General features: G+C 42.1%; 1 protein-coding gene across 1 annotated transcript in view; it reads right to left on the bottom strand.

The window, feature by feature from the left end:
* The window catches only part of gpc3 (glypican 3), a 161,655-nt gene that overhangs the window by 63,746 nt on the left and 73,495 nt on the right, over nt 1-24,414 (bottom strand). Inside the window, exon 3 of the mRNA XM_028009792.1 lies at nt 10,929-11,614. Within this exon, the coding sequence (XP_027865593.1) occupies nt 10,929-11,614 (686 nt within the window). The remainder of the gene's footprint in view (nt 1-10,928; nt 11,615-24,414) is intronic.

Genomic DNA, 24,414 nt, shown 5'->3' with positions numbered 1-24,414 from the left:
CCATCATAAACGTGACATAACACCTGCTATGAACATGAAGGAGTTTTCAGGAATGTTTACAACTATTATCATGAAGTGTCATTTGGTAAGTTATTACACTCATGATGCAAAACTGACTATTTGGTATTTTAATACAAATTTTATTATGGCTTTGTATTAAAAGTGTCATTATTTACCGAACAATGCAAAACTGACACTTTTAATGGACTTTTAATGCAACTTTGCATTAAAGGTGGCACTATTTACCGAATGACACATCATGATAACAGTTGCAAACATTCATAACTCCTTCATCTTCATGACAGGTGTTATGTTTATGACAGCACACCCCGTCGAATATCTGTCTATAGGCATGCAAAGATGCAGACATACTGTAGAAAAAGTCTTGTGGAGTTGTAAAAATGTTTTGTAAACAATTTCAAAATTACATTTAAATAATAAAAAAAAACATTTTATTTGTAAAACATCTTAGTGGAGGGGTATTATGTAAAATCATAATTTTTCAGCTTTATGTTCATCATAAATATCATCATAAACATGCCTGTAGTGACGCTTTGATTCTTTCATGCATGTTTGAGAAATCCTTTAATCTCCATGGCAACCGCATTCAGAGGTTCCTAAACGCTAATTCTCATAAAGTGCCACCTCTTTCCATACAACTGCTCTTTGGAGCCGAAGTCTCCAGCTCAGCTCCTCTAGACTAGCGGCAGCAGCAATTAGCAAACGCTCATCATAGGAACTACTTCTACCTGGGAGGCTTTCCATACCAAACGGTGCAATGATGACTTCCTGAAGGTGGAGCATTGGTGAGAGCTGGGGCTTCTTAAAGAGACAGGGGCCCAATTTCAAGGCATCAAATCGTAATGTCAAAATTTCTTTTGAATTCAGTTTGACATGCAGACATTTCAACAATTGAATGTAACATTGTTACTTGATTGTACTACATGGAAAATACTTTAACCACCACGAGTCCTTTTCCTTCCCAATTACAATCATGCACTGCCTTGTGTTGGTCTACCACTTAAAAATTTGTGATGTTACCCTTTAAAAAAAACAAGAAACAGTGAGACTTACACAGACATGAATGATTTTCTAGCAACGTTTCAACGTGCAGAAAATCTCTGATCCTGCTCAAATCTGTCACATTTCCGGCCTCAACCTACTTCCCCTTCTTCATTTTCAGCCGAGCGGGTCACCAGGTGATGGATGCCTCTTCCACAATCTCCTGTCCTCCTCCCCCCCTTGGGCTCACTTTGACACCCCACTCCCCCTCACCTCCTTCCCCACTCCCACACCAATCTTTTTCCTCCCTGGTTCTTTGTCGCTCTTTTTCTCCTGTCCTTTTCCTCAGTAACTGGTAAAAATAGAGCTTCATAAATCATGTATTTTTTTTCTCACAGCAGAGAGAGAGAAAAAAAATGGGAAGGAAAAGAAATAAATGAGGGGATGAAGGAGTGGGAGAAAAAGATGTCGAGGGGGGAGAGAGAGAGACGGGCAGCGGATGGAATAAGAAAAACTCCATGGGAGAGGAGGGAAGCTGACAGGGGAATAGATTGGAGCGGTCGGCCTCTCGGCTGCCCTTGCCGAGCCTCTTAACGTCGGTTGATTTACCCGGGAGTTGCATTGGATGGAGGGACTGAATGTTAACACGCCAGAGAGCGGGGCAGGGCGAACCCTGAGTGGTCATCTCGCCTGCGGAGCTGCTTGTTCAAAACCCGCAGAGGAGACGTCTTCCTCTGCATCTCAAGGACTCTCTTACTCAGATACTCAACCCGTCCGCCTCCTGAAGCGGCGGGGGCCTCAGTCCCACTGGAGGGCGGGTTAAGTGGGAGATGGAAACGACAACCACATGACACTTGGAATCGCAGAGCACCGCAAAACAAGGCTGCGATGCGTTCAAGATGTTAGCGGCGTACGGCCGAGTCGCTCTGAAACGCTGCGGGTTTCTCCTTGTCTCTTCAGACGCGTCGCTGATTCATTTCATCCCCTCCCACAAGCATTTTAGAAGAGCGTGGAAAATGGATTATATGCTGCTTAAATTGCTGTTATTCACACTGTGGTTGTGTGCTGAAACATACAAGGTTCCCATGTTACATCAGTCCAAAATGTTGATATAGGATTTGTCTTAAACTGTGTAGAAAAATAAAACAAATAACCAAAAGCAGATTTGATTAAAGGGACGGTATAATCTGTTACTAAGGCACATGTAGCCATTTTATATCACAACGGACTAAGTTACCTTCAGTAAAATATTCTATATATCAAATATGACTTAAAATAACTTTGATTTTGCAGTTTGATGCTTTGAAATTGAGTCCCTGTCTCTTTAAGAAGCTCCTCCTCATTCTGAAACGCCACCTTCAGGAAGTCATCACAACATTCCTCCATCAAGTATTTTTTTTTACCGGTGTTTTACTGAAAAGCAGTTTGTATAATGAGTTCAGCAGGTGTTTGCTAATTGCTGCTGCCGCTAGTCTGAAGGAGCTGAGTGGGGGAGTCATTGTCTGTGAGGCGGGAGCTCGGCTGGAGGTCTGCAGCTCTGAGGAGGAGCTTTGTGGAAACAAGCACCGCTTTGCGAGAGCGGGCGTTTTTACAAACCCGACTGGTTGCCATGGAGATTAAAGAATCTCTCAAACATGCATAAAAGAGTCAAATTAACACTCCAGGTTTGTGTTTGATGAGTGAATAACATTATAACATAATACCACCTCTTTTAACTACTTTCCATCTGATTAGTTCCTCTGGTTCCTTTGTCATTTCCACAGCACATAAACCCCCATTTTGTTTCGTTTTGGGTTGTTTTATCGTTTATGGCTGCATTCGTCGGTCTCCGTTCGCCACCTGCATTCCTCGTCTCCACGCGTCATTTTGCGTAAGGTATTATTATTTTTTATTGAAGCACACCGGAGTTTGACCACGGTTTTCCATGCATTTGGGATTTTCCAACAACAAATCATGACAAGAATTTTTTTTTTCCACCTAAGAAGCAATGTACTTGTAGATGTAGTGCTGAAATAGAAAAGCTACAAACACAACAGCTGTGACACACACGTCGAATCTGTCATTCATTAAAGTTGTACTTCTTTAAGAAGAAAGGCAGTCGCACGTGCTAGCAGTGATTGAAGTGGAATAAAAAAATAAATAAGTGCCAGTACTTGGCGTCAAGCAAACGTGGGACAGAAACATGAATGATATATTTATATAGATCTATCTATTGATCTGGAGATCAATAGTTGCTTTGTACAAAAATGACAAAGAATAAAAAGAAGCCGGTTCTTAATCAAATCCAATCGAGTCCAAAGTGTCGCTTCAAGCAATGAAAAATAACACCGAAAAAATAAAGATACCAAACAAAAAGTTCCTTAAAAACGTACAGAAACATGTAGAGAAGCTTACGGCTGTTGTGGTTTCCTTCTGTAAAACATGAGTGGAGCCTGGGGAAAGATGAGCTATTTCGTAGGATCCCTACATTAAGGCAACCTTAGGTTTGGTCGCTAACTTGTGTCTCTGCCTGTATCTCAAGATATTGTACATTCCTTCATACAATCACAAGTGTAAACATATAACATAATAAAATTTGTCATGTGGTTCAGCATAACCCGTGTGTGGGGGTTATGCAAACCTTATTTGTTTTTATTAAGCAAATAAGGTTTATTTGCTTAATAAAAACCATTTGCGGGGTAAATGTATTTTATTTGTTGTAACACAGTTTATACAATAACTTTTTTTTTTAATTGTTACAAATTACTGCTAAACTGTACTGTTTAGTAAATAATGATACCACCAGAATGTTTTTAGTGGACCTAGAAGGCAAGCGTTTAACGTCAGGAAAGAACATGGAAGAAAAATTTTAATCTTTCCTCCAGAATCATAAAATCTTTCAGAGCACAACTGATGTATTAAACAAATTAAAAATATCTACCATGGTCTAAACACAATTCTTATAAAAGTTATGATTCACTTTCAAGAGTGAAAAATGTTTTTATTTTAAAGGGAAAAAAAACCCATCTAAACACTTTACCTCTGAGGTTCGCACCTTTCCTAAACTTTATTAAATGATGCATTCCTCCTAACTATTGGGCTCTTTGCACCTCAGCTTCCGCGTTCGGGGAAAAGCAGCTCAATTGTTTCCGATCTATTGAAAAAGGCTCTTTCCACTGGGTGTTTGCAGGGCTTGTCCAAGGTAACAATTAATGATGAACATCGATCCGAAGCCCCGACAAATAAGCTGGAGAAAGGTTTTAAGATGTTCGCCTCGTTATACACAGATACGAAGGTGAGTTTTACTTTCTTTAAACTTTGTGGCTAACATTAGCTTTAGCTTATGCTAGACATTTTTCTTGTAAAAATGTTTACATTTTTACATTTTTCTTGTAAAAATGTGCTATTTAAGTATCTAAACATTTTTTATCATTCATTAAAGGACAATGTTTTTACCTTGTTTTCAAGGATATTACGTGGTTTATTGTCGTTAGTGTCAGAGACCAAGTAACGGGGATTTTATGGTTCAGGCTTTTTGCTTCTGAAGCCTGAGGAACAACAAGCCCATAGCTTAACAGTAGAGCAGCTCTGGTGTCGGAGTTCTAGTTCAGCTGACTGTTCAGGTTCAGAGTTGTTGCTTTTAGAAAAATATGGCCGTGTTCCTTAAGGTCTCCGTGTTACTTCGCTTTACTAGTTTTGCATGTTTCTTGTGAAGCAGGACGGTGTTTACAGCAGTTTGTACAGGCGGATCAGTAGCTCGGCTGTCTGGCTCTGGTCTGCTCTCTGGTTCCCATAAACTCTCTTTCAGGTTGAATACAGAAGGGATTCCATGGAAATAACACAGGAGGCTCCTTTACCTTCGTCTTTAGGCTGAAGAAGTTGATCCGGAGTGACGTGAAGGCTGTAAACTTTGCTGTGCGGCGTTAGCTTTAACTGGTAGCGACGAATATTTACAAGCCACCGTCTTCTTAACTCCGGATCCCTTGGAAATCCATGAAAACTTAAAAGCCCATTATGTTAGGAAGACAGCAATGTTCATAGTATTGTTTTATTTGCGTCTGAAATAAGACTTTGTCTTTTCTAGCTGTCATGGTAACTCAAAGCGGAAAAAAGAGAGCCGCATTTGCGCATGCGGTTGTGACGTCAGCGCGGCAGGTGCAAAGAGCCCATTGGGCCGCATGATCAAAGTGTTCGTATTTTTAATATAGTTTTCATTATGTTGGCTCATTTTCTTCCCAATTAGGCCTGACCTCAACCAACCCACTGCACTTTAGCAATATTATTATGTTATGTTAACATAATATTAGTTCTATTTTTATCTTTGATAAATAAAAATACAAAACTACATGCAAAGGTGCAAATAAATAGTTCATTACTGCAGCTTTTGCCATATTTAATATGTGTGGCCGCCATATTGGATAATGAAACAGGGGTTTCTTGAAGACCTAAAACTGAATTCTGACTTCAGGGTTTGTGTTTTTCTCACCGAAAACTCGAAAATCTAAAATTGTTCATTTGGGGGGTGGCGCCCTCTGCTGGTCTGGCAAGTGGCTTCGGTAAACCTCAGGCCAGCTCTGGCTGCAGTACTGACATTAGCTTGTACATAACAAGCAAAAGAATAAAGTGAAGATTCATTTTCATCTATGTTATGGTTTCATTTCTGTCCTTGAACTGAACGGAGCTGCTGATAGCATGTTTTGTTAGCACCTTTGCTTAATAAAAATCCAATTTTTAAAATAAAGATGCTGCTAATGAAACGTTGTAATTTCCCTCAGCCACCACAAGAGGGTGAGCTGTAGTTCCTCTACCTTTTCTTTCTTTTTTCTTTTTTCTAACAAAACTATATTCCTGCACTGCAACAGACCGCTAATAAAATATATTTTAAAAAAACAAACAAAGAGTGACGTTTCTGTAAGAACTCAGAGCTTGTTTACATATTAGCAGGTCCTCATCAGCCTCAGGTTGGCTCAGATCGTCTCGACGAACAGGTCAACTGCGACGAAACATCCAGGTGTGGTCTAATTTTGGCTCATCTCCTGTGGCTCGGTGAGGCAAAATTAGCCGGCAGGAAAACAACGCCTCTGTCCCCTCGAATGACACCAAATGGTTGCATTCGAACCTTGAACAGGAAGCAGACAGACTCCACAAACGTAACGTGAAGTCCGCCGTGTCGTCAAACAGACACGCACGTCAAATTGGTTTAAATTTAAATGAGAATCCCGAACGACAGGCTAAACACCCCCGCCATGGTCTGCTACTCACAGATACAAGTGCTCCCTCCTGCTGCAGAGTAAGTGAGGTCAACCTGTGTGTTAATAAATGATGGCTTCTGAGTGGAAACCTGGTCACCACGGGGATTCGGGGCGCGAGAGTGAAAAGTTCAGCAAATATAGAGGCGCAAGGAGCACATCCAAGCTCTGTGGCTCCAGAAGGAAACAAGGCCCTTCATATTTTATGAGCTCGCCTCTCCGCCTTCGCATGAGGGCTGCGAACTACTCTGAGAGTTTTATCACACTGCACATTACGGGTCACTGCCACTTATGAGTAAGAGACAGATTTGAACAAGACATGCTGGGAGAACCTGTCTTTAGAAACAACTAGAGGGATTTTTTTGTTTTTTTACCTTTTACCTGTTTTTTATATTTTTTTCCGTGTGTTTTTACGTCTCATAGGCTTAGATGTGGTAATGTAATGTATTGCAAATACTTTATATATGTTGGACAAACTAAAGATGTGTCTGATCAATGCTGTGGGGACAAGCAGCCGTTGGGTTATGAACATGTTTTACGTGATTTCTTCGTCTGGTTTTCTTCTACAGAGATTTAGGGTGTTTTCACTCCTTACAGTCCGGTAGACTCGGTTTAAAATTGCAACATTTGTTACATTTTTAGTTGGTGCGATTCGATTTCACAATGCACTGAATCAAACAATCCAAACTCATTTAAAAACCTGTTCCCCTCCTCGCCTGCGGTGGCACTGCATCAAAAACCACTGAAGGAAACGACATGAAAACCTCAGAAGAAGACACTGAGTGCAACTTCCTTCTTCACAGAATGTAAATAGATGTGGAGTATTGTCAGATTTTAGCGGTTGTAGGGTTTCTCTTTCATCTTTGACGAAAGACCATGAGCCATTTCTCCTGTTAGCGCTAATGTTTGTTTTAGCTGTATTGACCTAGTTTCAGCGGTTTCCGCTTTAGGACCAGAGATCCCTTCAACTGAACCGAGACCAAGGTTTGTAGGCGGACCAGAGTTCATTGTTTTGGTCCACATCAGAGTTTGATTGCACATTCACACCTTCCCAAACAAACCAGACTTTCTATTTCTAGGCAAGTGAACTAGAGTTTGATTAAAACAGACCAAACAACAGGGCTGGTGCGAATCCACCCTTAGAGGCAGTTTGCCAAATATGTCCTTAAACCTGACGGCATTTCCTTGTTTTGAAAAGACGCCAATATTTGCCCCCTGTTCTTCCCACTTTCATCGACTGTTTTAGGGAAATGCTCACACCCGGCAGCACTGCTACTCCAATTACTGTAATTCTCTTCTCTGTGGTTTGCCACACAAAAGCTATTAATAAGCTTCTATTAGTTCAGGCTACCGCCGCTCGCAAGTTCACCAGAACCCCAACTAATGAGAACGTTGCACATCTACCATCCTCCCTCCAAAATGGTCCTGCATCACACCCCATCCAGAATTATGATTCCCAAAACTCTCTCTCTATTCCTCCAAGAATTCTACAACGACGTAATAACTTGAAATGACTTGGATCCTAATCATGCATAGATTGTGTTTTTTTTGGTCACTCTTTTTTTATGTGTTTATCTTCTATTATGAGTGACAAGAAATTAAGTTTTGATTTAAAACAACCGATTTTTCCATCCATCGAGTCCATCGTGTGATCAGAAATACCAAAAAGCCGATCTTTCTCCAATCAATGAATGCGTGAATGCAGGTTGCAAAACCATCGAAACTCTTCAAAGAGGACACTGTCACTTTAAACTTATTTATTTCAGTATCAGTTATGTTTTTAAACTGAACTTTGCTCTATATGTACAGACTTATCAGTGCTTCATTCAGGTGCTAGCTGCGTTAACTATGCTAGCTTCTAATACTCGGTTGTTCACGTTTGTTTTAAAGGAAACTCTTACATTCTAAAACTACAGTACAAGTAATGAATAATGATCAAGCACATCAGGAAGACTGGAGAAAAAGATTTTCAAAACGGTTAATTTTAGTTCTTGAATATGACTCTGATTACTGTGCCTTATCTGGTTCTTCAATTAGTTATCATTGAATGTGGGTTAATTTTCTAGTTATATTCCTACTGATGTTTATGTGGTAATGAAACCATGTCAAAGGAGAATTTATTTCTCATATGGTACAGACAATAAAGCATATCTATCTACAAGAGAAGCAGTAGAGCTGATTTTCTGCTTAAATAATTGAATGGCTAAGGCATCTGTAAAAACAAAGCTGAATGAATAAAATTAGCAACATTACACTAACTGAGTAAAAATATTCTGTTGCTTCATTAAAAAGGCTTAAAAAGCCTTCCCCATGGAAACCAGTTCTGACAGCTTCAGGTTCTTTTGTAAATTATTTCAGTAAAACAGCGGCTGCATATTTGAAAGCGCCTCTTTCTAATTTGGTTCAGACTGAACAGTGACGGCAACTCCGGCTCGTACAAACACACATGGAAAAAGTCCACAGACAGACAAAGATGGATATTTAGCTGCGACATGCAGAGATTTGTGAAGTGCGTCATTCACACAGCTAGCAACGCTAACTAGCACAGTGATGGTTAATTGCAGGTCTGGTTCAAACAGCAGTTCGCCATAAACACACAAAAATTTAAAATGCTAATCTGGAGAGAGAACAAAGGTACTTCAGCTGGGTTTCCCCCAGAAAACCTGCTGGTGCTCAGGGTGTTAGGGCAGTTATTCATCCAGCCGCCAGTCGTGTTTTTGACTTAAATTTTTTTTAAAGTTGACAGGAAATTTGAAAATATCACCTGATAGTTATGCATTATTGGAAGACTGCAAGATTAAGGCCTAAACATAAACAATAAAGTCCTAAAAAAAAGGCAACAATTACAAAAAACTAAGATAAATTAACAATGCCAAGCCTGGTCGGGGCATAAGTAAAGCCTGGTGGCCCACCAGGCTTATAGTATACTGAGGGAAACCCTACTACAAGGGGGGAGAAAAAATCAAGTTTCAGCTTCTAATACAATGACAGGTAAGATGATATAAGATCTCAGAGTTTCACTGTGATCCCCTTTCACATTTGAGAACATCATAAACTTCCTCTTGTACGTCTGTAGCTCTAATATATGTTGTCTTAAGTTACACCGAACAACAAAATAGGCACGCCGAAGCAAATCGGCAGTTTGAACTTCAAAAGAGACAAACGATATAAACGTGTCAACTTAAAAAAGCACATTTGGGGCATGCCATGGTGGCGTAGCGGTTAGCGCGACCCATATTTGGAGGCCTTGAGTCCTCGACGCGGCTGTCGCGGGTCCGACTCCCGGACCCGACGACATTTGCCGCATGTCTTCCCCCCTCTCCTTCCCCGTTTCCTGTCAGTCTACTGTCATATAAGGGACACTAGAGCCCACAAAAGACCCCCTAGAGGGGTAAAAAAAAAAGCACATTTGCTTCATTATTAAGACAGTTTATATGTACCATGAAGAAGAGAGGTCCCAATATCAAGCTCTGAGGAACTCCAGTGCATGATGAGAGAAAAACATGTGAAGGGTTCAGCAGGGCAGACACACCGTATTTGACCAAATAAAGTGGAAACTAACTTGCCGGTCAGCCAGTGTTGTGTGGTCAACCGCTTTCATAAAGCGCTTTCATAAAAATCAACCAAACGAGCAACACAGCAACATTTTTTTCAATCTATGGCTTCAATAATGCCATGTATCACTTGAAAAGCAGCACGTACTGAGTTATATTGTTGTCAAAGCCCTTGATTGAGTAAAGAACAGTATTTCTGTCTGTTTTGACTGGAAGTGCTTTAGAAAACCTGTGTAGCATTGTTATTATTATTTAATTATATTTCTAGAGTCGCTTTGAAGTAGCTAACGCTCTTACCTTTTAGCAGGTCCTTTGTTCAAGTCTTGATTGCCTTCAGGTGTGTGTGTTTGTGTGCAGGTGTGTGTGCGTGCGTGCGTGCGTGGGCGTGTGTGTGTTCATGGCTGTTAGTACTGTTTGTATCTGTGCTTCCTGGTGTCCCTGACTGCTGGTTTCCATCTCCAGTGGGATACCGGACTGTCAAAGTCACCACTGCCACCCAGCAAGGGTCGGAATAGAAATTGAATGTATAGAATAACATTCTGGGGTTTTAGCAAATGGAACAAACCTAATTAATAGCGGTGCGCCAATTGCAGTTTTCTAGCCCACCCCCGATTACTGATCTGTAAGAAGCCTGATCTGCCGATACCAATGTTGGTCGATACTGATTTTTTTTTTGTCTGAAATGTTGTTAAATATACAAAGAAAGTCACTGAATTGGCAACAGTGAGGTGACTGTTGTTAACTACAAATGTGCAGATATTAGCTGATGGGCCGGTCTGTCAGTCAAACACCTCTCGCGGCAGGTTGAGTTGTAGATAAGATCGGCTTCACACGTAAGTATCGGGCCGATCACAGATTTCCCAAAATGGAGGAAATTCTGCCCGATAAATCAGCTGGCCGATTTATCGGTGTACCCCTACTAACTAAAGCCGTATCCATCACCGTGACACACATTTGGTTTTCAAAAGCCGGTCTTTAAAGAGCCCAAGTAGTTTCAGCGGTTGACGTTATAACAAAAGCCAGAAGAACAGTTACGTTTTGAGGATAATGTTGATGTAAATGAGAACCTGCGGGAATGTTCCTCCTAGTCAGAGCTGTTGTCAGTGTGACGGTTCACTAGTGTGTGTCGGTGAATGATGCTCACCAGGGCGCTGAGCCGGCTGCGGGCGTTCACAGCCTGCTTCAGAGCCAGCTTAATCAGCGACGGCAGCCTGAGAACAACGGCCTCCATATCCTGCTCCCCTCTCATGCCGCCTGCCAACTTCCCCAGTCCGTCAATGTAGCTCCTCCAGTGGGGCTGAACCTCGGCGGCGCCCCCTAGGCAGCCCTGCATCGCCGTCTGACAGAAGCCTCTGCAGGCCGGTGGGCTGAGCATGCCCTGGCAGTGCGGGCAGTACCACAGTCTCAGCAGGGCCCGGCCGCAGTCCCTGCTGGGCCGCAGATGGTCTGTGGTGTTGACCACCTCAATGCCCAGGTTGAGCGCCTGCAGGAAGACCCTTGTGGCCAGGAGGGAGCGAGACAGGCGGGTCATGATCAGCTTGGGGTAAGGCCCAAATGCTCCGGAGTCCTTCCAGGCTCCCCGCACGCACTCCTCGGACTCAGCGGACGTACCGCCGCCGAGCAGCCGGCGGTATGTGAGGGGAAAGAGTTTGCCGAAGAACGCCACCACCATGTGGTCCACTGTGGAGTCGGAGCCGAGGATGTAGAGCGACATGTCAAGGAAGAGCTGCCCCACGGAGCTCTGGGCTCCAGGGAGGAGAGCCGGGAACTCCGACTTCAGCACGGTCAGGGTGGAGTTACGGCCGTGACGCAGCACCAGGTCGAAGGCCTCTGCAAGGAAACGACAGAGCACAACGAGAAAAAGTCAACTGAGGCGAAGCTAATTATCATCCACATGGTAAATAACGCGCCCCAAGTGTTTACAGATGCTGTGCCAAACTGTCAGAAATACAGGTCACAAAATATAAAACACAGATAGATGCTTCTCCCTCCTCAACAATCACAGGAGAAAACCACACACTCTCCCACTCTTATTCGATTTACCCGATTTTTCTTCATCCACTGCTTTCTCTTAAGGGATTACTTCTACATGTCCAGATAAAAAAAAAAGGAAAAACTCTGCACTAATGCGTGACAACTTGAAACAAGTAGGCAACAGCATCCTCCAAGAAAATCTTTGCGAAAGAAAAAGCATTTAGGTCGATAAATGTGTTTGGCCGTGAAGAGTTTCTTTGAGGAGCGAGAGGCGTGCAGAACAAGTGAGGATTGTCGATGCGCAGAAAGGAAAATAAAAATAATCAGCGCCATTTCCAGTCACAAAGAGAAGTCTTATCAACAAGGTTGCATGAGACGGCGGCGCGCCGCCATCGACCCGGTGGCGCGGCGACAGAGGGCCCAACAACAGAGGGGATTTAAAGCTCCATTACTGAACCTAGCAGGGGAGCTGAGAGTCGGTGAAATGAAGCTTTGGACCGGAGAATGGCTGCAGACGCCTGAAATCCCATTTACGCCACAGCAAGGCCACTTAATCACTCTGCCGAAAGTGGCGGCCGCCAAACTGCTCTTTGAGGACAGAAACACTGGTTGAAGTGACGTTTAGACGGACTCGGTTTTTGTGCTGGTCGTTTCATCTTTCTCGTTTGGTTTTCCTGCCTGGACAGTTTCATTTGTTTCTTGTCAGGCTTCTCTGGCGTCAAACGAGGCTCGTCGGCAGAGTTTTAGGTCTCTGGAAAAAAAATAAAACCAGAGAAACAATCCGACAGCTCTCTTTGTTGGTGGGGTTATGTTGAACTTGTAATGTAGCTTTTTTTATTTTTTTATTTTTTTGGCTTGCAAGTTCAAAGACATCTGAAATTAATATCAGTTTTTCATTATGGAAGTGGAAATTTTGTTTAACTCATAAGTTACGGGGTTGATATCCCAAATAAACTCTAGGAAGAAGAAGGGAAATGTTGTTTGTAGCTTTTGGTTTTGCTACGTTTGGGACTCAAAACAGACACAGGCGAGGCAGAGTGACAGTTAAAGATCGGTCGCCACTCCTCTTCCTTCTGCCTGCTCAGAGTCATTACCACTAAACGTCTTTTCAGTTCTTTAGGAATGGTTTTCTGTGTGTTCTCTGAGGTTCTGATCCACCTTCATATTGATCAGGTCATGTGTTTTAAATCGGTTAATCAGCTGCAACGGCACATGGTCCAACGAGACTTCTAGGATCTTCATCCATCCATTATCTAACACGCTGATGCTCGCGAGGTCGCAGAGGGGGCTGGCGCCTCTCTCCACCGGTCAACGGGTCATCGATTTGTTGGACGTCTGAAAGAAAAATCGTCCCACAGCACCACAGGTCCTCCGCTACATTTACCAGAGAGCGCAAGGAGGGCGCAGTTACACATTTTTATTTGTTTCACATCAGATCCACATGAGATATTTGGTTGCTCGCTCTTACACGCGTGTCAAGCTATTGCACACCTGCTATACGCTTTAGAGGCATTGGGAGACATAATAATAATACTAATAATGACAATAATAATGAATAATTTTGCACTATGGCATACGCATTTTGACCGCCAGGTTGCAACAGATTGTTTAAAAATCTATTTCTCTTGCTAAAAACACAACTGAAACCTAAATGATAACCCTAACAACAACAACCCAATAATAACATTTCTTAATATCAAGGCTGGTTGAACCTGAACGTGAAACACAAGGCATTCATGACTCTGATTAATTTGCCTCATAGTCATAACTTCTAGAGTATGGAGCACCCTAGAGGACATGGGGGAAAATTCTTCTTTTGCATTCCCTTGCAGTAAGCAAATGCACCCTGGTTTATTTTGTATACAGTCACAAATGTAAGATATATACACACTTAAAGAGCCTCAGTGAAAACGTGTTTATATATTCTTAACTCTTTGGTGCAAAAAACTGAAGATCAATTTATTCACTGCCTGTTTATGTCTGTTTGTGAAAGGTTGAGAAGGAACTGCACATGAAAACGACCCTTAAACCATTCTGATCATCAACACAAGAAGACATAATAAAACTTTCAGATATGACTTTAGCATCCCCGTTATAATAACTCAGAATTAGTCCAAATAGTTTGGATGTAGTTTTTATTTCTTTCCTTCTTACGGAAAGTTCCTGTTTAGATCTTAGAGGAAATGGATAGAGATGGAAAGCCAATGTTTGGCCTGTTTTGCTTTTGCATTTTGCACATAGGTTCATGGTGCATTTCTATCCTAAAGAAAAATATATAAAACTTGCGATATCTCAAAAACAAAAGACTTTCAGTATTCAATGATGCCGCATGAATTCACCAGTATGTTCTTGCGAGGAAACGCAAAAGAAAAAAATATGTCCCATGTCCCCTAAATGGCAATCACAAAACACAGAAATTTAACGGATTCTGAGGTTTTGGGGGTGGCATTGCTATGAAAAAAAATAAAACATGAAATGAGACCGTGACGGAAAAGTAATGCACCCGGACATGATGCATCAGGCCTCTGTGAAGTCCATCTCATTGGTATCAGTATACAGAAACCTTTAAGAACAGACGCAGACGTAACACACACGCATCATACACGTGTTTGGCTCTCACTGACACACACCGATAAGCAAAAGATTCCCCCATTTTAAGCGCAGCGTTAAATTTCCCCCAGTTGCAGGTTTACTTGTTTGTGTTCTTAACCAGGACTTGAAACCGCGTCTCGACTCGCTGCGGAACGAGAAGGTGAAGGAGAGACTGGGAGGATGTTTGGGAGCAGCTCACATCTGTTTGGCTTCCCAGGCTGCAGCCGCCCCGCTGCGTCTGGAAGCAGCTCCCTCTGTGATCGCTGAGCAGACAGATGTGCAGATTTCCCACCGAGACGAGAAAGCAGACCGAGAAGCTCAAAAGCGTAAACACTGAAAGACCTACTTAGAAGCACAAAGTTTTATTTTCCTGCATGGAAATGAGAAGACGTCTCGTTCCCTGTTAGGTTATTGATTGAAAACTGCAAGCTGAAATTAAAGCCGTTTGCTTCTTCTCCTTTTTCTACTTCTCCTTCACATTTATATATAAAAAAAAACAATTCCAGCAAAGCCGTGTAATTAAGCCACTATCTGTAACATCTCTTATATCCACTTTGCAGGGGTAAAGAGAAAGACTAGAGGGCTCTTCATAAATGCCTTTCAATGACTCTGACTCACTGGGTTCACGGTGAGAGCCATTGTGAGCCCATTTCCTGCGCTCATTCACTGTCATCAGTGAAAACCTCCGCGGGATCAGGTATCGTTTAATGGAGGGGAGATGGGCTGTGTGTCAGGGACCTGTGACATGCTGGATGCAACCACACGAGGCCAAGAGCCCCATGCTGTTAGAGACGGGCTTAAAATTAGCAGCAAGAGGTGGACCGACGCCTGCCGACAAAACCCGTTCCTTGTCAAAGTCGCATCAGCCGAACCCGGCGGAGGGAAATGTTCCTAGAATGTCCTACTTTACCTTCATTGGGATACAGCAGCCATCGACTAATGTTTACTCCGAGGATTCGAGGCCTCTCGGCTTACCGCCCTTATCAGATCCTCAAGATATAATCCGGTTTCTGTCAGGTACTCTGTCACATGGTGATATATTATTTATGCATGCGACGTTACCTTTGTGAACGCCTGCTATCCTAATGCGTTTCTGCACATCTTGTCGTTTTTCACTCACGGTAATTACATGGAAAAACGCAAAATCTCAACGAGTAATTTTGGTCTACTTTCTAGTGCAAATATCTTAGCAAACTTGACTTACAAGTACTTTTTTTAGCAAGCTGTAGAAACTTGTTTTAGGTAAATTATTCCTTAATATTTTTGACAAAGTACTAGCTCCATTGGCAGATTATTTAACTTGGAACAAAACACTTTTCCCATGTTATAAATTCATTTAACCACCAATGAAACTAGTACTTTTTCATCAATATTAAGGAATTATATACTTAAAATAACCTCCTATGTGTTGCTGAAAAGTTACTTGTAAGTTAGTTTAGTCTTATTTCAAGTGTATTAAGATGTTTGCACTAGAAACTGGACCAAAATTACTTGGCGCCGACATGTTCATCCTGATTCGGCGACCAATGCTTCAAACTGAACTGGATGAAATAAGTCGCAGTCAATGAACGCCGACAAATACCCCATCACTCTGTCTTTCACATTAACTAGACATTAATACAGTCTTACATGAGGCCTATCTAATTATCAGACATGACGCTAAAGGGTCTATCGGTCTTGTTGTAGCGTCACTCTCACGGCCCCTGACTGACCGTCGTCTGCGGTCGGCGCTGTGAAGACAGACACGCTCCGTGTTGCCACATCCATCAGCCGGTCGTACTCCCATTATCCCACAGGAGAGGAAAACATCAATAAATTACCAAGCCAATGAGAGCAACTCATTTGGTTGATGGAGCTTCACCTCTAGTTGACACTGGAACGGATGGATGGATGGACAGACGGATAGTCCATTTTAAGGAGTAGTGTCCTATGGCTGGGAAGCTTAAACATTTTTTTACGTTACAACCACTTGCTTTAAAAAGAGGTGTTTTTTTTTGCATTTTATGTGACTGGCCAACATAAAATAGCTCGTGAAGTATGTGAAATAGAAGGAAGAAGGAAGATGATTTTTAAGTTTTTAACAAATAAAACCCGAAATTTGCATCTATATTCACGTTCTTTTGTTGTTGTTTTTTACTAGAAATAACTGAGTGTGGATAGGTCTGCAATGTGTGCAACTTTATTACGCATGGTCGCATCTCCCATGTTTGTTAACCTTCACAATGGAAGCGCTCGGAGAAATTTGAAGCAATGCTAAGTCATAAAACAATATCCCAAACATTTCAAATCTCTCAGCGTGTTGTGTTCAGTCCATGACGCGAAAACAGGAAAAGGATGGAGGCAAAGCAAAACCTTCCAACACACGGCCGAGGAGAGCGTCTGAACAAGAAGCAGCGATGACTCTGGAGGCGCTGCGGAGACTGCCAGCTCAGGTTGGAAATTTGCTGACGTGTTTTCAATGAGCTCTGCACTCCAGAGTCCTGGCATTTTACGGAGAAGTGACAAGAAGAACGGCAGAAGAATTTCATTGTGTCGTTTCACCAAAACAAAACTCTGTGGCCTCCACACAATGTCACTGTAACATGACAAATTGTGAAAAAAATTAAAAAGGGGTATGACCAGTTTTGAAAGGCACTCCATCCGCACAGTCAGCAGAAAAATGACAGACGCTTCCAAGCTGCCACTGGATCCAGTCAGGAATAAGCGAACTGGCCAACCCCCAAAATCAGAAAGGACTGTAAACAATATGCTGCTGTAGGAGGCGCAGATTTATCCGGGGCAACCTGGTAACCTAAGACTTGGTCGACCCAACATCCCCTCTGCGGTGGGACGGCTGTGTGTCCGAGAGCCGGAGGCGGAGCGGAGGAGAGTGGGGCAAGACCGTCCCCTTCCAGGAACAAAGCAGACAGGATGCCCGTAAGGCCCAGATAGCATCACCAGCGGACCGTAAGGGCCAATGGACAGCGGGGTAGAAATGAAGCATGGATTAGGTTACTCCATCTGTTAGAGACCATGTCAGCTGACACACACACACACACACTGCAATCACAGCGCACAGCAGCAGCCAGGTGGTGACAGCGTGGGCGAACATTTGGCAAATCGTTGCTGGAGGTAAAGGTGTGAGTCAGGTGGAAGGACACACACACACACACACATCCACACACAGATTCCTCTTTTCTTTCATTGAACTGAAACCCTTTGAGTTTCTGAAGGAAAAAAATATATCACAGCAAGACAGACTGAACCAATTTTTTTAATATATATTAAACTCAGGAATGTGACCATTTTTTTTTCTTTTACAAAGCAATGTCTCAGTTTTAGGGCTATTTTTGTGTAGTTGTTTTTTTTTCTTTTCGCTACGGTCAAACCTCGACAACAAAGCAGGCGGTCGGCTGTCTGCCACTTTTAAAAGTAGGGGAGCAAACCTATTTTCTTCAGCCTTAGTTTATTTCCTCAAGATCTGATCTCTCCCTGCTGTCAGACAATTTACTAAGCATAAAGGATTTTTTATTTTTTTTAACAACAAACTGAAAAATTTATATTGAAGAGGGGGGGGAAGCTAAATTCTCATGTTTAATCAGTCCAGTTCATCCAATAAGTCTGTGACATCACAACATACTGTAAAGGTCAGGGATCTGAATGTGTTTTTATCATTTTATAGTTCAGTGATATGATTAACAAAGTTTGGACACCCTGTTGAATGATTCATGTAGCCATCAACATTACTTTCTAGAACACTGAGGAATTCATGAAATATAAATAAACAACCGAGAAACATTTCTGGAAGGAAATAAATGAAGACATTCATGGCATTTATTCTCACTTCAAACACTAAACCACCACATGCCCGTTATAGAATAAAAGAAAAAGGCTTCTGACAACAACAAAGATGAAATGTAACTCTACAGGTACGAAGAGTCCAACAGAGTATTTATTATGCACCGTCTAAGTAGTCTCGACTCTTCTCTCCATTTCCAGACCCGAGGAGCATTCATGGTCTCGTCTTTGCGTTGGAGCTTAAACTGTTTCTTCAGGTCTCTGTTTGGCCGTTTTAAATTCTGGACAAACATCCTGACCTGCCGCCTCCTAAACGACTCAGACAAGGCTTCATTAATAATGAGGAAGGTTTCTTCACCGCTGTTTTCTGCGTTCGGTGTTTAACTCATCACTTCGTGTTTTTTTTCTTCTTCCCAGCATGAATTTATACTCTTTTAGGTAACTTATAAAACAGGCAGCAAATCAAGGAAACGGTTCAAACTCAGCAACTTTCTTGTCATTGAGGCATCATGTCTTTCAAAAGGAAAATATGAAATATTAATCAGTAATGAGGAGCGTATTGTAAAACGTTACGTGTAACCACTGGGAGGCAAATGCTGAAATCAGACAAAGAAACTGTGCAATTCCTGACGTTTGGAAAACGTGGACGAGGATGAGGAAGCAGGAGCACACGGCTCCTGGTGATGAGCAGAGACCAAAATCAGTCTTTAAAAACACACACAGACTCAAAAAATTACTTTCCAAAGAAGTAGTTTTAATACCAATCAATCAATCAATCAAGTTTTTTGTATAGCTCATTTCAGCAACAAGTGCAGTTCGAAGTGCTTTACATTGTAAAAACACAAACCTCAGCCAACAACATGAGAATTTGTTCTAATGAATAAGAGTCTGATCTGTTAATAGAACATTTCTTTCAGAAATTTGATGCAGAAGAAGAAATGGCTTTTAAAAAATGTCAGTATTGGGGGTTTTTTGTTTGTTTTTTTTTGTCAAGATTTTCTGCAATAAATCAACACAAAGTTGAGCATAATTGTAGAGTGCAAAAAAAAAGAAGAAGAAAAATTAAGTTTTTAGTGGTCTTCACTCTGATACCCCTAAAAAACCCCCAGCTCAGTTCATTTTCCTGCAGGAGAAACCTAACAACTGCACACATCAGCCCGAGCGCTGCCACGGTTCCACAAGGCAGCGGCGGCGTCAAGAAAGGACAATGACTGATTAGGGGGGAGGGGGACGGAGGAGAATATGGGACGAAGTTTTGAGAAAACCTGTCAGAAACGTCTAAAGAAAACCTGAAACTGACACGGTCAGAAAGAATCAAAGAAGCAGCCAAGAGACCAGTGCTAACTCTGGAGGCCGCTACGTGTGGTTGATGACCAAAAACCATCTCGGAATGAAAAATGGTGGTGGCAGCATCATGTTGGATGGATGCTATTCACCAGCAGAGACATGGAAGCTGATAAAAGTCGATGGGTGACCTGTAAGTCATCCTGGAGGAAGACCTGTAAGATCACCTTTCAAAAGGACGATAACAGTAAACACAAAGCATATACGTACGTCAGAATGTCCTAGTCAAAGTCAACATATAGAATCATTCAGAGGCTGGGGCAAAACTTAAAAATGTGCCATTTACACGTGCTCTCCACCGATCCAACTTGAGATATTTTACAGAGAAGGGGAAAAATCTTTATTTCTAACAGTGTAGAAAGACATATTCTACAAGACCTGCAGCTGTAGCTGGATGTTGATGCACCAATTTATTGATCTCCGTTTCCTTAGTTTTGGGAGATTGGTGATCGGCCGATATTTAGACGTGAAGCTGATCTAATCCAACAATCTTTTCGACTTCGGCAAAGATCTACAAATCAACAACTCTCCTCCTTTTCTTTACCATGAGAGCGGTTTGACTGTTAGCCCTACCCACCAGGTCATGTCTCCACGTTTGCATTTAACAATATTCACCCCACTGTTATCAACTCAGCAACTTTCTTGCTATATTTAGCAACATTTTAGACGAAAAAATATCGGCAACTGCCAAAATCAAAATCGCCAGGTCAGTCAACTGCAATTGTTGCATTCCTATCGACAAGGTATTAACTCAGGTGGCTGAACGCAAATGTATGACCACCATATTAAGGTTATTATTTGTTAAAAACTATGTAGCCTTTCCCTTAACAATATGCAAATTTTTCTGCAAGTCTGTTACACAAAATCCCAATAAAATCCATTTAAGTTTGTGCAGGAAATATAATACAGAATAATAATAATAATAATAAATGCCGCCATCTTTCCACCAGTCGCCATTGACGCTATTGATTTCCGGCGCCACTATCCCCACACAGGTCAAAGTTGAGTCAGGGCAGAGTTTTGAGGACACAGCGAGATGCGAAGGACGGAGGGAAAAGTGTACTGAAAACACACACACACACATTCAGCAGAGAGCTAGAAGGAACGGGGGGGAGGTGGAGTGGGGTTAGGAAACGCTGCCAGATCATGTGGAGGGAAACATTCAGCGAGGCAGGCTTTGAAGCTGCATTCAAAGGCAAACGGAGTCAAGCAGCGCCAGAGCTGCGAGACACATCACACACACCTCTCGCCAAAACTCCGCCACAGCTGAGAGAGACCTGACACCCCAATCAAACACTCGCCTCGCAGACATAATACACATCCTCGCACTCCAAGGGATCCTGCAGCTCAGGAAAGTGATACTTGAGTGAAAGGCTATTCCAATAATGGATTTATTTCCAGCACGCAGGCGGACACACACACACACCCACAGCCCTCGCTGCTAACTGTGATTTGAGAATCTGGCAAAAGATGGAGAGGAAAAAAACAAAAACAACAACAAAAAAAGAAAAACAGCCTGCAGCCCATCCAGAAGATGAGTGAGGTCACGACTAACACAGCTTGAGAACCCCAAATTAAGCCTCCCCGCTCTATTAATCCAATACGTGTCTTTGTGTGAACGCTCCGCTTTCAAATGAACACACACCCACTCGTTCAGCCTCAATCCAGCTTTCACGCTCGCGACGCATCACGCCCATGCACCGGCTTAACTCCGCACAGCTCGCTTTCACACGGAAACAAACGTTACCGGGGAATTAACGCACGCGGTGAAGAGCAGAAAATGCTAACAATTTCAGAGAATTATTTTCCCCCTTTTTAAAAAGAAAAGACAAAAAAAGGAAAAGTTGGGCTTTTTGAGACAGCGGGCCGAAGTGAGGCGAGCTGAAGAGTAGCTGCTGGAGGACGGGCAGAGTGTTATTGAAGTTCTGGAAGCAGATGGGTGCGCAGTGTGTGACGGAAGACAAAACAAGAAGTGTGATAGATGGAGACAAGCGGGTGGAAGGAAGCAGTGAGGCCGCCGCCGCCTCGACTGGAACATGCTGCAGGCGGAATCCCTTTGAGTGGATTAGAAAGCGATGTTGCCATAATCGCAGGAGAGTTTTCCGTCCCTTCAGCTGACCTCTGTTCTGCCTTTTTTTTTTAGTTAATGTCACCTTCAGACAGTGGATGCATTAAATCGGCACAACACGATCAAGTAGTCGCTCTCTCTTAAGATGAGAAGGAAATAAACCGAAGGAACAAAGACTTTTTAATTATGACCGGATGAATTTAATAACATGGAAGGACGGCCAGCGACGTTCTGCCTTACCGACCGATTAGAACTTAATGTGGAAACTTTGCAAAAAAATATTCAACACTTCATTTTGTCACATAGCAAACTCACAAACTTTGATTTGATTTACTGAGATGCTGTCCCTTTGTGCTTCCAACCACTTCACCAGAGAGACTCTTTAACTCATCTTTATCACCATTATTGGTATAAAAAAAGGAGGAAAAAACTACAATAAATAAACAAACAATGCTCAGCCTGGTGGAAGTGCAAGTTAAGTCTGGTGGCCCGCCATGCTGATAATACACTCCGAAAAATCCTAGATGTTCAAAACTGGTAGACAACACCCCAAAAGGACAAATACACAGTAGTAACCGAATTTAAATGCATGATTATTTTTTTCTGATTTGCATTTGGTAAAATAAAAAATTACTAAAACAAGTTATAGTTTCCTTCCACTTCAGAATTATTGACCACTTTGTGGTGATCAATCATATATGGTCAACACTGAGGTCAGGGGTCATTATTTATTTACAGGACCTCCATAACAAACAGTTTTCCTGTAATTGTAAGTCGTTTCTTCCCCTCTAGCACATTTAGTACACATTCACCATGTTGATAGACAGCTCTAAAACCCTGCTCCTGGCTCTGATTGGTTGTTTTTGACTATATGAGGTGCATTTTTGCAGACGGCAACAGTAGCGCTGGAGAAAGCTCAGTTTCTTTACAGATTATCAGTCTCACATTATGCTGTCATGACATGGTGTCAGTTTTAACAAATATGTAAAACACACTATGCTGCATACTGTAGTTTTAACTGAATTTAATTCATCTTAACTTAGCCTGTCTGTCGTGTTCCTTAGTCTTCATGATGTTTGTTCATTAATGTTCTCTAGCAAACCTCTGAGGCTTTCACAGAACAACTGGATTCATCCTGAGAATCACACACAAACCCACAGTTGTGTTTTTGTGTCTTGTGAGCACTTTACATTGACTTCCATCCATTTTCTACAGCCTAACCCTAACACTAACCATCACATACCTAACCCCTAACCGAAAATTAGCAATTCCCCTCATAGAAACCAAGAAAATGTCCCCACAAGAAGCAGTGGTCCCCACAACCCACATTGTAGACAGAAATATAACCCCATCCCCACAAGTATAAAAAACCTAGTATACACACACACACACACAAAGATGGGTTCTGTTAGGTAATTAGGGAGCCTAGATTTAAGGGTACCACAAAAAGGGAAGTAGAATACATATGCAAAACACACTTTTTAAATGGTTATTTATACATATCAAAGTAGATCTGTAATAACATACTCTTTGTCTTGGTCTATACCAGTGAAATGCATTAAAGTTTGTGGCTGTAATGTGAAAAGAAGTGAAACGTTCCTTGGGGCATGAACAATTGCAGTGCATATGAAACGTGACACGCTGCTGTATAGTGCATCCAAAAAGCTTCAGGACAACTTATTCTGTTCCTCAGATGGACTCGGAGCATCTGAAGGTCGAAGGACGTCAGTGACAGTCTCATTACGAGGCGACAGAGTGAAGCGTTTGCTGGAGCTTCTGAATGCGACCCAAAACCAACGACTCAGTCTGACTTACCAAGGAAAAGAAACGAATTAAACTCCAGGAAACCGTTTTTCTGTAGCTGAGCTGATAGGGGGCCTCTGGGACCGAAAGAGCAAACAGACTTTGATGTAGAACATGGTAATACAATGCTTTCTTACTCGCAGCAGTAAAGTGAAAAAAAAAGAAAAGTGCAGGAGAAAGGTGCAAGCTATGACTTTTGTTGCAAGGCTGAAAAATAGCCGTAGCAGGCTTTTGAATGCTTGAACAGGATAAAATGTTGCAGCTCACAGCATAGCAGTAGCTGTCACACAGAAGTGAATTATAAGGGCTGAAATGCGTGGTCAGGAGGGCGGCCAGGTCAGCCGATGAGGACGAAACAGCTGGCTGAGCCGCAAAACGCTAGAGGCCGAGAAATAAAAACGGCGACAGTGACAGCCAAGTAGATCAATCTAGGAGGAGAAAAAAAACCCTGGAAAGTTATCAAAATAACTTGAACAAGTGGGAAATCTCTCTGAGTCGGAACGTTAGAGGATGGTGCTTTACACCGGCTTACTGACACGCAGATGAAAGCTAAAGAAGGTGAGCATTTAGCATTCATAAAAATCATTTTTCTCGCTTGTTCCTCTTCACACAAGCAAGTTAAGAACACAGGCGGCCGTGTCTAGACGACGCTCGTGACAGGTTTTCTGTTTGCAGCTTGTTTTTTGAGAAACGCAGCAGCACATGTAGCTGACAGCCCATCAGCCTCCTTACCGCTGTTTTCTCCAGTCAGAAGTCGTTACAGCTCTTTTTATCTGCTGGAATCACGCATCTTCAAACACTTTCCAACAAAAAAAAAGTGCTTTATGCATGTAATTGTGGAAACTGAAACTTTTTTTTAAAAATAAGAAAAAAAAAAGACAACGCTGTGGAAAAGTAATTTCCCCCTTACTTTTTTTTTATTGTTACACAAGCTGGTTTTAAATGGTCATTTTATTTATCCAGAGGAAATCAGTTACGCAAAATCTCCCCCGTCATGTGTGGAAATATATTTGTTAAATTATGACGTTCTATGATAACCACATCTTTGCACAGCTGAGTTCAATTTATCTGG

This window comes from Xiphophorus couchianus, chromosome 23 (assembly GCF_001444195.1).
Source record: "Xiphophorus couchianus chromosome 23, X_couchianus-1.0, whole genome shotgun sequence".
Lineage (NCBI taxonomy): Eukaryota > Metazoa > Chordata > Actinopteri > Cyprinodontiformes > Poeciliidae > Xiphophorus > Xiphophorus couchianus.
Note: the sequence above shows the minus strand (reverse complement) of the source record. Positions and strands in the feature narration are given on the sequence as shown.